The 13,584-nt window shown below is 45.1% G+C and overlaps 1 protein-coding gene across 2 annotated transcripts in view; it reads left to right on the top strand.

Annotated features, from left to right (window-relative positions):
• EPB41L4B (erythrocyte membrane protein band 4.1 like 4B) overlaps positions 1–13,584 on the top strand; it is a 149,334-nt gene that overhangs the window by 29,611 nt on the left and 106,139 nt on the right. For both annotated transcript variants that reach the window (XM_030920308.1, XM_030920307.1), the window contains exon 2: positions 12,632–12,736. In XM_030920308.1, the coding sequence (XP_030776168.1) occupies positions 12,632–12,736 (105 nt within the window). The remainder of the gene's footprint in view (positions 1–12,631; positions 12,737–13,584) is intronic.

The following is a 13,584-nucleotide window of genomic DNA, read 5'->3' as shown; positions in this document are numbered from 1 at the left end:
TGGCCACCTGGTACTTTTAAGTCCCCATGTACTTGCTTGTCTTTTGGTGTAAGACGGAAGACACTGGGATGGGAGGCACCTGCCTTAGAGGTCATTCAGGGTATCTCCTGCCTCCCCATTCCCATTCATGAGGGATTTGAGTGGACTCAACTGGGAAAGAGCACTGTGACAGTTTACATGACTTGCCTTGCCTGATGATAGTGGCAACAGCCCAATACAAACTCTAAAAGAAGTTTGTCCAGTGGACCTTTGTGTTAGGGAGGCAGCCTGATATTTTGTTAATGTCCCTGTCAGTAGGGATAGTATATTAGCCAATGTTATCTGCTAGTATTGTGACCAGAAAAAGTGATGGGTGAAACCAAGTGTCAGGGCAGCCAGAATCAAGTAACTTCAGGTATCCTTAGTTTTAGTGAGCGTCTTGAGGAATAAATGGGAAACCCATTCGTAAATTATTGAATCACTAGTGTTAGACATGTTTGGACAGTGCCATAGGTAGATAGGAATTGAGGTCCCTAGCAGATGTTAGGTATTCTATGTTGATTGAAAGAGGGTTCATGGGAACGTGAGCAGTGGGGTCACACAGTCCTCATAGCAGCCCTGTGAAGGAGGTGCTGTTAAAGGAAAAAAATGAGCACTTTGAATCTCTGCAGAGATCTAAATACAGCATGGCCTAAGGACAGTTTATTGGCCTGGAACAGAGGCTGATCAATAACCCTACACAAAGTCTCAGTGTTTTAAATTGATCTCTCCATGAGTCGAAGCCAGTGCAGCTGTGGTTCTGTGGTGAAACAGTTAAGCCTAGAATCTGCCTGTCTGGCCCTCCTACAGCACATTGGAAGCTCCTTGCCCATGGAGTGAGGAGGACCCTGGTCATCCGTGGAACCGATCATCAATGCCTCCTTTCACGGACTCACACACCAAGATGACAAGCAGTCGCTTTCTTCTAAGATTGTTCTTACTTCCTTGTTGATCAAAATTAAGGACCGTTGTTTTGTTGCTTCCTCTGATTTCTAAGAGATTGTTAGCCAGGCAAGTCAGGAAATTAATAACATGTGCTCTGTTTTACCAGAATTGAGTTTCCAGGAGCCGCCTAGACTGTTGACGCCCCTCCTCACTAGAGTGTCTTGGCTTGTGTGTTAGTTTGTGAGCAAATAATCTGCTTTTCACTGTGCTGCAGCTTTCCTGCCCTTCAGACTAAGTGGGAATTGGGAATTGCCTCCCCACCATGAGATCTGTTTGTTGGACTGTGTGTGGCCTTGTATCTCAACCCTAGCCAAGACCATGCGTGGAATAGGCTTTCAGTATTTAAGTGTTAAATTGAGCTTAAGAAATATTTCTTGTTTGCAACGCATATTATATGTGCTTGGAGCTAAAGAGGTGAATGAGATGGCTAGAGAGGTAGTGGGATGAGATAGAAAGAACTCTGTCCTAAAAATCAGGAAGGCTGGGCCCCTATTATAGTTCTGCCACTTACAAGTGGTATGAATTGATGACGTAACTTCCCTGAGGCTCAGTCTCCTCTGCAAAATGGAGTCATGGAACCTTTGTAACATGGAGGCACTCTTCAACTGGGAGGTGAAATTTATAAGCTGGACAGCCTGGCCGTAAGTCCAGTAGACCAGGGACACTTCTGCATGGTCTTTACATCATTGCTTTCTAGTTTTAAGTCACCAAATCTTGCTGATGGCTGAGATGGTATTTCTTACTCGTGATGAAATGTTAAGATAACGTATTTGGTAATTTCAGATATTTGTATTTATGATGTCCAAGAGTAAACAGTTTATATTTGTTTATGATGACTTAGCAGTGTTGGCAGTGGGAACTCCTGGGCCACTTAGTGGGGTGTGTCTGTGTGTGTGTGTGTGTGTGTGTGTGTGTGTGTGTGTGAGAGAGAGAGAGAGAGAGAGAGAGAGAGAGAGAGAGATATGGCTAGTTTCCTGCCAAGGCTTATAGAAAATGGCAAATTATTGGGGGGAGGGCAGAGCTGGTAACTGATCATGAAATCAACACTTCCTAGAAATAGCTGAAAAAGGCCTTGGTGCCTTCTGGGAACTGCTAGCTGGGAAGCCAACTGCTGATCCCAGGTGGACCTCTGGAACAGCAATTTAAACTTGGGGTGTTTAAGGACTTGGAAAAGAAGGAATTGATCTCTAGAGATGAACATGGGTTTACAAAAGTCCCCAAACTGGACTAACCTCAATTTTTCTTTCAGCGAAATTACTAAACTTCACATAGCTCTATTTTTATTAAGCATCTGACAAAAAGCACACCGTGTTATTCCTGTGGACAAGTGGGAGAAATAGGTTTCAATGAAAGTCATAATAATTCCTTTGTGTAGAGCACCAGAGTGCACAGTGTATGCTCATTTGCTGTCTTGCGTTTTCATTATTAGCATAATTTAGCAAGGGTGACAGGGCAGATGAGAGTACTCCAAGACTTGGAGGTGCCTAAGGCCATGGTCATATTGCTAGAGAAGTGGTAGAACTAGTTTCCAACCCACCATTTCTGCCTCACAGAGTCCCAGGGCACAGCCCCATGTGGTACATCTGTGTGCAGTCATGCCTGCGGTTGAAGTTACCATCGGACAGGTGCCATTGGGTACTGTAGAAGAAAATAAAGATACCCCAGCACCAGCACTCCCCATGTCAGGCCTGCTTAGCAGATTTCCCACGTGTTGTAAAACAGGGATCAATCACTGATAAGTGGAATGACAAACTGAGACTTGTAAATGTTTTTAATAGGATAGATCATAGGCCAATTTAAATAGGATGCAATTTAGTTGGAACAAATGCACAGCCTGCACTTGGGGTTAGAAACCATCATTACAATTATTTTGGTTGTTTTTTTAACCCAGGACTTGTTAGTATTTTGTACATAAAAGGCGTAGCATTTTGTTAGCCACAAGGATAGACCACAGTAGGATATGGCTTCCAAAACATCAGTGTCTTAGTGTGCATTAGGACAGACGAGGGGTCTGGAAGGGATGACAGGAGTAACAGGGTTCTGCATCCAGGTCCTGGCCAGCTACAGAGAATTCCGACGGATTTGGACTAGGCAGATCAGGCTTCTGAAAAGTGAGTTGTTTGAAGACTGTTGTAGGAACTGAGGATTCTCCTTAATCAACATTAGTGTTTATGTTTATTGAGCCTTAGAATGTTAGCTGGCAGAGAAGCAAATCTGAATAGGGCAGGGTGCTGCCAACAAGGAAGCTGAATAATGAAGAGTGTTACTTGAAATTGGCCCTGGAGACTGGCTTGCTGCTGGTGGAGAAAGGAATGGGGGTGCGGGAGAAGGGCATCCTAGGCAAAGGAAGGACACAAGCCAAGCCTGAGAGGTGGGGCCTGCGGTGCATGGGGGGGTGGGCCTTGTATTTGGAGAGCAACACGCTTCGTAGTTTGACCAGAGCCCAGGGTACATGTAGGGTCCTGGGAGGGATAAAACTTGAATTAGGTTGGGCAGGGTTGATGGGTGCAGAGTCCCTGACAGGCTGAGGAACCTGCACTTCATTCCCTGGTGGATGTTTTTTGAGCAGAGAAGTGACCGAGACAAGGGCTGTGTTTACGGAAAGAGCATTCTGGCAAACACAGGGAAGATGGGCGTCAGGAGGGGCCCACTGCGGGGTGGCTGTCTTAGTCCTTCTGGACCACTGTGACCAAATACCTTAGATTGGGTTAATTATAAACAACAGAAACTTTCTTTCTTTCCTTTCTTTTCTTTCTTTCCTTTTTCCTTCCTTTCCTTCTTTTTCTGTTTTCTTTTTTTTGACAAGGTCTTGCTCTGTTACCCAAGCTAGAGTGCAGTGGCATGAACAGCTCACTGCAGCCTCAACCTCCTGGGCTCAAGTGATCCTCCTACCTCAGCCTCTTGAGTAGTTGGGATTACAGGCACATACCACCACACCTGCTCATTTTTTTTATTATTGTAGAGATGGGGTTTCCCTGTCTTGCCCAGGTTGGTCTGGAACTCCTGGACTCAAGCAATCCTCTTGCCGTGGCCTCCCAAAGTGTTGGCATTATAGACGTGAGCCACCATGCCTGGCCCAGAAACTTTTTCTTACAGTTCTGGGGCCTGGATATCCAAGATCAAGGAGCCAGCAGATTCAGTAGCTGGTGAGGTCCTCGTGGCTGGCACCCTGTTGCTGCATCCTCACGCAGCAGCAGGGGCAAGGCTGCTGGCTTCAATGTCTTATAAAGGTGCTAGTCCCATTCCTGAGGGCAGAGCCCTAGCGATGGGGCCTGAAGGCCCCACGTCTTAGTACCATCACACTGGATATTAGTTTTCAATGTATGAATTTGGAGGGACCCATTATTCAGACTGTAGCATGGGACCACTTGGGGTCCTGTTGCTGTGGTCCAGGTACAAAAGTCACATGGCTTGAGCTGTGATGGAGATGGAAGGGAAGAGGCCTTCCCGAAGCTGGCCACAGAAAGACTTACCAGCCAGGATTAGTGGCTCACACCTGTAATCCCAACACTTTGGGAGGCCGAGGTAGAAGGATCACTTAAGCCCAGGAGTTTAAGATCAGCCTAGGCAACATAGTGGGACCCCATAGTGAAGTGCACCTGTGGTCTCAGCTACTTGGGAGGCTGAAGTGGGAGGATTGCTTGAGCCCAGGAGGTCAAGGCTGCTGTTAGCCGTGATGGCACCACTGTACTCCACCTTGGGTAACAGAACAAGACCCTGTCTCAAAAAAGAAAGACACGCCCATCTGATGGATGTGGGGTAGGTGGATAGAGGAGAGCCACGTTTACCCTCAAGGAGATGGTTCCTGAGATCACTTTGACTGCATAGGCACCGTGCTTTTGCAGTTCAGTTCACAAGTAGGATGTATACATCCGACTGGCATGCTCACATACAGCTTATTTCCTCCTTTCAAACCTGCCTGGGATGCCTGGCATCTTACGCTATTGAGACTAATGAGATTTGGATGGGTTGGCTTCTATCTTCTTTGTTCTTCCAGGACCAGATCTGACCTGTTAATGTTGCAGTTGGGTCAGGTTGCAGTCAGACCATTGTCAGCAGCATCTGATCTAAGAAGGTCAGGATAGTTCATTTATTTTGGGGGGCAGTTAAGACATCAACTGTCCAGCAGTCTCCCTCATCAGGAGCACAGCTAGGAACCAGTGAATAAGCAAAATAAGAATCTCAGGCTGGCCAGCAAAGATATCCCAATGTCCATCCCTTCTCCTGCTGGCTGCCTGCCCACCCCAGTCTTACACTGGCAACTGTGTACTCTTATTTTACACATGATTTTAATGAGCTGGGTTATTTTTAGCTCATGTCATCAGAAGGAGCTGTTGCATAGACTGACTCAAAACCACCAGTTGCTGGTCTTTGTGAAAAGTTAATGTGTTGGCAGAAAAACTAGAAAACATCGATGCAAGAACTCAAAGGTAGGAGCTCTCTGGAGGCTGCTGTGTTTGGGAACAGCTCACCATACAAGTCTGGAAGGAGATGGAGCATTATTGCATTTCAGAATGGGGATCCCAACTTAGCTGTTACATTCAGTACATTCTGCTTAAGAAGGCAGGGAGGGAAGTGGCGTTGCTATCTCTGGGTTTGAGTCTCAACCCTGTTTTGGATGACTTGGCCCCTCGAGAAGTACTTGTTCAGAGAGAACTTCCTTTAGTTCCTATAGGGCTTCCCATAGTGAGGGAGTAACGTGAGTTGTGTCCGCAACACCCGGAGTGGTGGTTGGGACTTGATGAGCAATTGGCAAATATTTGTTAAATAAGTGGATGAATTCATCACAGAGAGGGAGACCTGGGTAACGATAAGGCAACAAGAAATGGCTTTCCAGGCTTGTCACAGTAACTCACCTTCTGTTATAACCACTAGACAGCGCGTCACATCATAGCAACAAAATTATGCTTAGGTAAACAGCCTTGGCAGTGCACACGGTTCCCTCAGTGCTTGTTCATGGAATACTTAATTCGAAAAGATTTTAATGAGTGTATCCTCTTTTTTAGGCCTGCTGCTGGTAGAGCATCACCAGTCTGTTGTCAGTGTTGTAGCATGGCTCATCCAAAGCATCTCTTTCTTGGCCCCAGACCTTACCCCGCTCCCACTGCTATCCATCCTTCCATTCACATCCACCCACCCACCCACCCACCCACCCCTGCATAAAATAGTCATTTATGGAGCTCCTGCTGTGTGCCAGCCAGGCACTGTGCTTTGGGGATAGAGGGACCAGAGATGTGGGTACTCAGATGAACACAGCTGGTCCCTGTCCTCAGGGAGTAAGCGCTCTCAGTCAGAAGTAGGATTCTGACACAGGAGCACAGGCAGCTGCAGTACAGTGTGATGAGTGTATATATACTTAAGGCACACACCTGCTTACAGGAATGCCAAGGAGGGAACATTTACTTCTCCGGGGGCGGGAGTAGAGTTGAGGAGGCTCCTGAAAGACAGAATGTTTGGGCTAAGCCTGAGATGGCAGTTTGTGGAATTGTAGGAGTTGCCCCAGGTGAGGTGTCCAGGCTGGCAGTGCAGGCAAAGTAAGCTACCTGGAGCTTTCTTAGTTTTGAGAGGGCACATTGCAGGCTGGGAGGAGTGAGAGATGGTGGTTTCAAGGGCAGTGACCTCGATCACCTTGTCTTCATTCTACCTGGTAACCCACTGGGATCCCCTGTTTGGAGGACCCCTCCATTCCAGCCCTCATAATTCAACCAGATTATTCTTGAAGCTGGAAAGGGCTGTTAGGAATTCTCTCTTCCAGCAGAAGGTAGCAAACAAAGAACATACTTAGGGGACATATGGGAGGGGCAGTTATAGATATATAAAAAAGGCATCAGAATTGTTAAGATGGTACCTATCCCCCAGCCCCTGCTGTCTTCCACCCCGGAGGCTGCTCAGTGAGCGTCTAGCATGGCAGGAAGGACCTGCCACCCCTCGAAAGATCCCTTCCCCAACCTCCACCTCGAGCCCCTTCTACACTAATGTTTCTAAGATTTTAGAAACATCAGAAAAGTGAGATTTGGAGTGACCTAGACAGAAACTTAGGCTAACCCTCTTCATTTTACATAAGTAGAACTGTGATGGTTCAGTTAGTACTCTGTGAGTGATGGGATGGTCAGCCCGGAACCAAAACAGAGAGACCCAGGTGGGGAACAGGTTGGATTTGGGGCCATTTGAGTTTTGGTGGCCCTGTGTATTCAGGGCACCATGGCAGATTTGCTGCTGCAGGATCAGTCTGGGTTGGCAATATGGATTTGGGGAAATTGTGAATTGCTTAAGGGTTGCAGTTGGTGGTGCATCTGGGACTGGAGCACAGGTTTCTTACTTCCTCCTGGCCCAATTTTTCTGCCACATCCTGCTGCTAAAAGTGTTACTTAACTAGTTCTGTCCCACTAGCAGATTCTCTAATGAAGCACTGGAGCCATGATAATAGGTATTGTGTAGAGCCAGTAGCGATGCATAGTAATAGGGGAAAAAATACCCAAAGGATGGGTTGTTAAGGTCAAGAAGGAAAAGTACCAGAATGGTGATTTTTAAGAAATTGTATTTGGTCTCTGACAGCTGCCAGAAGATCACTGTTAAGACCTGGGGAGAAGCCAGGCGCGGGGGCTCATGCCTCCAATCCCAGTGCTTTGGGAGGCCGAGGTGGATCACTTTTAAGACCAGCGTGGGCAACATAGCAAGACCCCGCCTCTACAAAATATTTTAAAATTAGCCCATGTGCTGGGGTGTGCCCGTAATCCAAGCTACTGGGGAGGCTGAGGCAGGGGGATCCTTTGAGCCCAGGAGTTCAAGGCTATAGTGAATTAGGATCCTGCCACTGCACTCCAGCCTGGGCAACAGAGCAAGACCCTGTCTTAAACAAAAAAAAAACTTGGGAACAGAGCCACCCGCAGTTTCTCTGTGCTCCATCCTAATATAGATGGTTTCCAATTTACAGTGGTTCAACTAAGGATTCTGTGGCTTTATGATGGTGTGAAAGTAATAATGCACTCAGTGAAAACCATACTTTGGGTACCCATGCGACCGTTCTGTTTTTCACTTTCAGTACATTATTCAATAAATTACGTGAGATATTCAATACTTTATTACACAATAGGCTTTGTGTTCAATGATTTTTGCTGAGCACATTTAAGGTAGGCTAGGTTAAGCTGTGATGTTCAGTAGGTTAGATGTATTAAGTGCATTTTTTCTTTTCTTTTCTTTCTTTTTTTTTTTTTTTTTTTTGAGTCAAGGTCTCACTCTGTCACCCAAGCTGGAGTACAGTGGTACAATGCAGCTTATTGCAACCTCAAACTTCAAATTGAAGACCCTTCTGCCTCAGCCTCCTGAGTAGCTAGGACTACAGATGCATGCCACCATGCCCAACTAATTTTTTTGTTGTTGTTTTTACTTTTTTGTAGAGATGGAGTCTTGCTTTGTTGCCCAGGCTGATCTCGAACTCCTGGCCTCAAGCAATCCTCCAGCCTCAGCCTCCCGAAGTACTGAAATTACAGGCATGCGCCACTGTGCCTGGCCTTAAGTGCATTTACAACTTATAATAGGTTTATTGAGATGTAATCCCATCATAAGGAGCATCTGTACAACTATGTTCATTTTAGCAAATTTCCTGTTTTTATCAAGCAGTCTATGTACATAACACATATGTATTTTTATTTAGTTGTAATCACAGCTTGCTTATTCCTTTAAAGTCTGTTTACCTAACATTGTCGTTATAATTTTCCTTGTTTTTTATCTCATCTTCATAATTATCTTTTATAATGGCTGAACAGTATTCTAGAGTGTTGATGTGTCATAGTTCTGCGTCCCTGTGGTAGAGAGATGAGGCCGTCTCATCCCCCCAGCCCCGTTTCTCCAGTTGCACATCCTGCCTTCTGCTTCTGTTGACCTGTTGCCTTTGGCGGAGTATATCGAGGAAGGAAAGAGCCTAAAGGCTGTAATCCCATGATGCAGTTTTCGTTTTTTGTTTTTACTTTGTGTTATTGCTGTTGTGTGTGTCACACAAATACAGCTGCACAAAGAAAACAAAGGTACCCAGTTTACTGGGTTACGAGAAGGCAGACATCCTGGTACCACAACACAAGTCAGGGGAGAACCCTGCCCACCGCCCAGAAACCCTTAGTGTAACCTTGCCACAAGATCAACAATTACCTGACTTTATTGTGGCCACTTCCTTGTTCTTCTCTAGTTTTATCACCCAAGTGTGCATCCTTAGACATCGCAGTTTCATTTAGCTTTTAAGAAACACATGTCTTAGCCGGGCGTGGTGACTCATGCCTGTAATCCCAGCACTTTGGGAAGCCGAGGAGGGCAGATCACGAGGTCAGGAGTTCGAGACCATCCTGGCTAACACAGTGAAACCCCGTCTCTACTAAAAATACAAAAAATTAGCCAGGTGTGGTGGCAGACGCCTGTAGTCCCAGCGACTCGGGAGGCCGAGGCAGGAGAATGGCGTGAATGTGGGAGGCGGAGCTTGCATTGAGCCTAGATCGCGCCACTGCACTCCAGCCCCTCCAGCCTGGGCGACAGAGCAAGACTCTATCTCAAAAAAAAAAAGAAAGAAAAACAGGTCTTTTACATTTCTTTTAATCTGTAGATATCCCCTCTATCTCTTCTCTTTCCTAAAGAAATGGGATCATTTGGCTGGGTGCAGTGGCTCACGCCTCTAATCCCAGCACTTTGGGAAGCCAAGGTAGGCGGATCACTTGAGGTCAGGAGTTTGAGACCAGCCTGGCCAACATGGTGAAACCCCACCTCTACTAAAAATACAAAAATTAGCCTGGCTTGGTGGTGCATGCCTGTAATCCCAGCTACTCGGGAGGCTGAGGCTGGAGAATCGCTTCAATTCAGGAGGCAGAAGTTGCAATGAGTCTTGTTGCCTGGGCGACAAGAGTGAAACTCCATTTCAAAAAAAAAAAAAAAGAAAGAAATGAGATCATTTGTCCTGACTGGTTCTCACAGGCTAAATCTTGCGGAGAGAGAGGTTGGGGAGCAAGGTTACATCTTAGGTGATGGGGTGTTCTTATCAGGAGGTACGTAATGTCTAGTTGTCTCCTGTCGTGATGTTAGTAGCCACTGATGTTCAGTACTTAGAGCCTACCACCCATTAGGGGTTGCAAAGTAATGATATTGCAGTTCTATTATTTCTTCTTCATTTATTTGTTGAAATACTTCAATAAAGAAAAACTCCACCGACCTACTGTTTTTAAAAGCTTTATTTAGATTCACATGCCATACAGTTTGCCTATCTAAAGTGTACAATCCAGCAGCTCTTAGTATATTCACAGAGTTGTGCAGCTGTCACCACAACCAATTTTAGAACATTTCATTTAAATCCCCCTTCCCCCTCACGAATAACCGTACTCCCCTTAGCTCTCATCCCCCAAACCCCTCTGCCTGAAGCACCCACTAATCTAATTTCTGGCTCTATAGATTTCCCTACTTTGGAGGTTTCCTTATAAACAGATCATCTGATGTGTGGTGGCCCTTGGTGTCTGGCTTCTTTCACTTAGTGTAATGTTTTCTAGGCCCATCCATGTGGAAGTGCGTATCAGCACTGCATTCTTTTTTACAGCCAAGGGATATTCCATTGTACAGTTACACCGCGTTTTGTTGAGCCATTCATCAATTGATAGATATTTGGGTTGTTTCTACCTTTGAATATGATAAATAATACTGCTGTGATCATTTGTGTACAAGTTTTTACATGAACGTATGTTTTCATTTCTCTTACCTAGAAGTAGAATTGCTAGGTCACGTGGTAACGAACTCTATGTTTAGCCGTTTGTGGAACTGCCAGGCTGTTTTCCAAAGCAGCTGCACGGTTTTACATTCCCTTCAGCAGTATATGAGGGTTTCTACTTCTCCAGCATTTGTTATGATCTGTCTTTTTATTTATTTATTTATGAGACAGAGTCTCACTCTGTCACACAGGCTGAGTGCAGTGGCACAATCTCGGCTCACTGCAACCTCCACCTCCCCAGTTCAAGTGATTCTACCACCTCAGCCTCCTGAATAGCTGGGATTACAGGTGCCCATCACCACACCCTGCTAATTTTTGTATTTTTATTAGAGGCGGGGTTTCACCATGTTGGCCAGGCTGGTCTCGAACTCATGATCTCAACTGATCTGCCTGCCTCAGACTCCCAAATTGTTGGGATTACAGGCATGAGCCACTGTGCCCAGCCTTTTTAATTATAGCCATCCTAGTGATTGTGACGTAGTATTTGATTGTAATTTTGATGTGCATTTCCCTAATGACTAGGGATACTGAGCATCTTTTCATGTGTTTATTGACCATTTGTATGTTTGGGGGGAACTAGCCATATATAACATCTGCCCATTTTTAAATTGGATATTTGTGTTTTTGTTTGCACGTCTAGATTTGCAAACGTGTTCTACCATCTGGGTTGTCTGCGCTTTCTTCACGTCTCGATGTCCTTTGAAGCAAAAAAAAAAAAAAAAAGTCTCCCATTTTGATGACGTCCAGTTTATTTTTTCTTTTGTTGCTTGTGCTTTTAGTGTCATAGCTAAGAAATCATTGTCTAATTCAAAGCCATGAGGCTTTATGCCTATGTTTTATTCTGAGAGTTTTATAGTTTTAGCTCTTACATTTAGGTCTTTGGTGCACTTTGAATTAATTTTTGCATATGCTGCCGTCTACTCTTAGGTTACCCAGTGCTGCAGTTAAAGGGAGAGTCATTGCTGGATTCTTTCCCTTTCTTTACCAGTTTCCATAATAAGGAGTTGCCACTGGAGTCATCGTATGGAGCTGGGTTTTTTATTTTTCTTTGTGATTATGGCACTTAGATTTAAACATATTTGTGTTCGGATCCATTGACAATGATGTCGTTTTATCTGAGAAGCATGTCTGCTCTGCTTGGGTGACTTTTAGGAAGCCTTTTCATTTGTCAAAGACTTTAGTACTCTTGCAGTGGTTTCTCATTCGAACTCTCTCTCAGTTTTCCCAAGGAGAGCTGGGGAGAGCAGGTATCCTGAGGTCCATTTTACAGGGTCAGGAATAGAAGCGTTAGGAGGAGTGACTTGTACGAAGTCAAGTGGCAGATGCAGGACTTGACCCCTTGTTTCTCCGACTGCTTTCTTGTGCTCATGCCCCATGTGTATACCACATACTCAAAACCTTGGCATGAACCTGGAATTTGAGTTTGAGTCCTGGTTCATGACCTGTGACTTCCAGCAGGTCTTTGGGTTTCCCTGAGAATTGGTTACCTACTTTGTGAAATCGGAAGGCTGGAAGAGCCGATTTCAGAGGATGAGCTTTCTTTCCTAAGTAAGGTTGCCTGCATTGAGAAACAGCCCAGCTTTCGCTATGCTAGAGTAAGGCCCTGTTATACCCTTCTTCAAGCATGTCTGATTTTGGCAAAGCTTATCTTCCCATGTAGGTGTTCATCCAAAAAGTATTCTTTTTGTAAAAAGAGACTAGCAGAAGTTAACAGGGTTATCTAGATTCTTAACTTTATGCTATTATGTGGCATTTGAGTTTATTTAATCATGAGTTTGTATTACACTTATAATCAAACTAATTACTAATTTAAAAATTTGTGTGTGCTGACATGTATGCAGTTTACAAAGAGAAGTGGAGTTTTTTTTAACCTTTTTTTTCTTATCTAGCTGTCTCACCCTAAGTTTTTTCATCTTCCCAATTGTCTTTCAGAAACATGCCAAAGGCCAGGATTTGTTTGATCAGATTGTGTATCACTTGGACCTTGTGGAAACAGATTACTTTGGCCTCCAGTTCCTCGATTCTGCCCAGGTTGCGGTAAGTTATTGCTTTGATTGATTTCAGAACAGATTGGCTTGTCATTGCTAATTGCACATCTACAGTTGCTAGAAATGGGTAGAGAAAAACAGGAGTAAAACTGTGACACTGTGCCAGTAACAGGCATTGGGATGGTGGTTGTGGTGCCCAAGTGCCATACGTCACAATGCCTGTAGGATGCCTCACCCTTGAGGTGGCCAATAACCAGGAGAGGATGTGAATGGGATGCATTAGGGATGCATTATAAGGACATTTCTAGAAAAGGTAGAAAGAAGAAACATCATTACAGAAGTTCTTTTAGGCTGGGGGCAGTGTCTCATGCCTATAATCTCAGCACTTCGGGAGACTGAGGCAGGTGGATTGCTTGAGTCCAGGAGTTCAAAACCAGCCTGGGCCACATGGCAAAACCTCATCTCAACAAAGAATACAAAAATTAGCCAGGCATGGTGGTGTGTGCCTGTAGTCCCAGCTACTAGGGAGGCTGAGGTAGGAGGATTGATTGAACCCGGATGGTCAAGGCTGCAGTAAGCTCAATCAATCCTGCCACCTCAGCCTCCCTAGTGGCTGTATTCCAGCCTGGGTGACAGAGTAAGACCCTGTCTCCAAAAAAAAAAAAGAAGGAAAAAAGAGAAGAAAGAAACTCTTTTAATGGTGCTTTTTTTTTTTAACCAGCAGAAGAAGCTGTGCCACCATCTTCTTGCAGAGTCTGCCTAGGTAGAAAGCAGGTGCTGTGAATGGAGCTGAATGCCAGCCAGGCTTAGTGGGATTGGGGGTGGATGGGGTCGGAGCAGGTCTCGGTGTTGCTGGGAACCATCTTGCAGGTTCCAGGAGGCTGTGTTAGGTCAGCT

This window comes from Rhinopithecus roxellana, chromosome 16 (assembly GCF_007565055.1).
Source record: "Rhinopithecus roxellana isolate Shanxi Qingling chromosome 16, ASM756505v1, whole genome shotgun sequence".
Taxonomy (NCBI): Eukaryota; Metazoa; Chordata; class Mammalia; order Primates; family Cercopithecidae; genus Rhinopithecus; species Rhinopithecus roxellana.
This window is presented reverse-complemented; position numbering and strand designations above follow the sequence as displayed.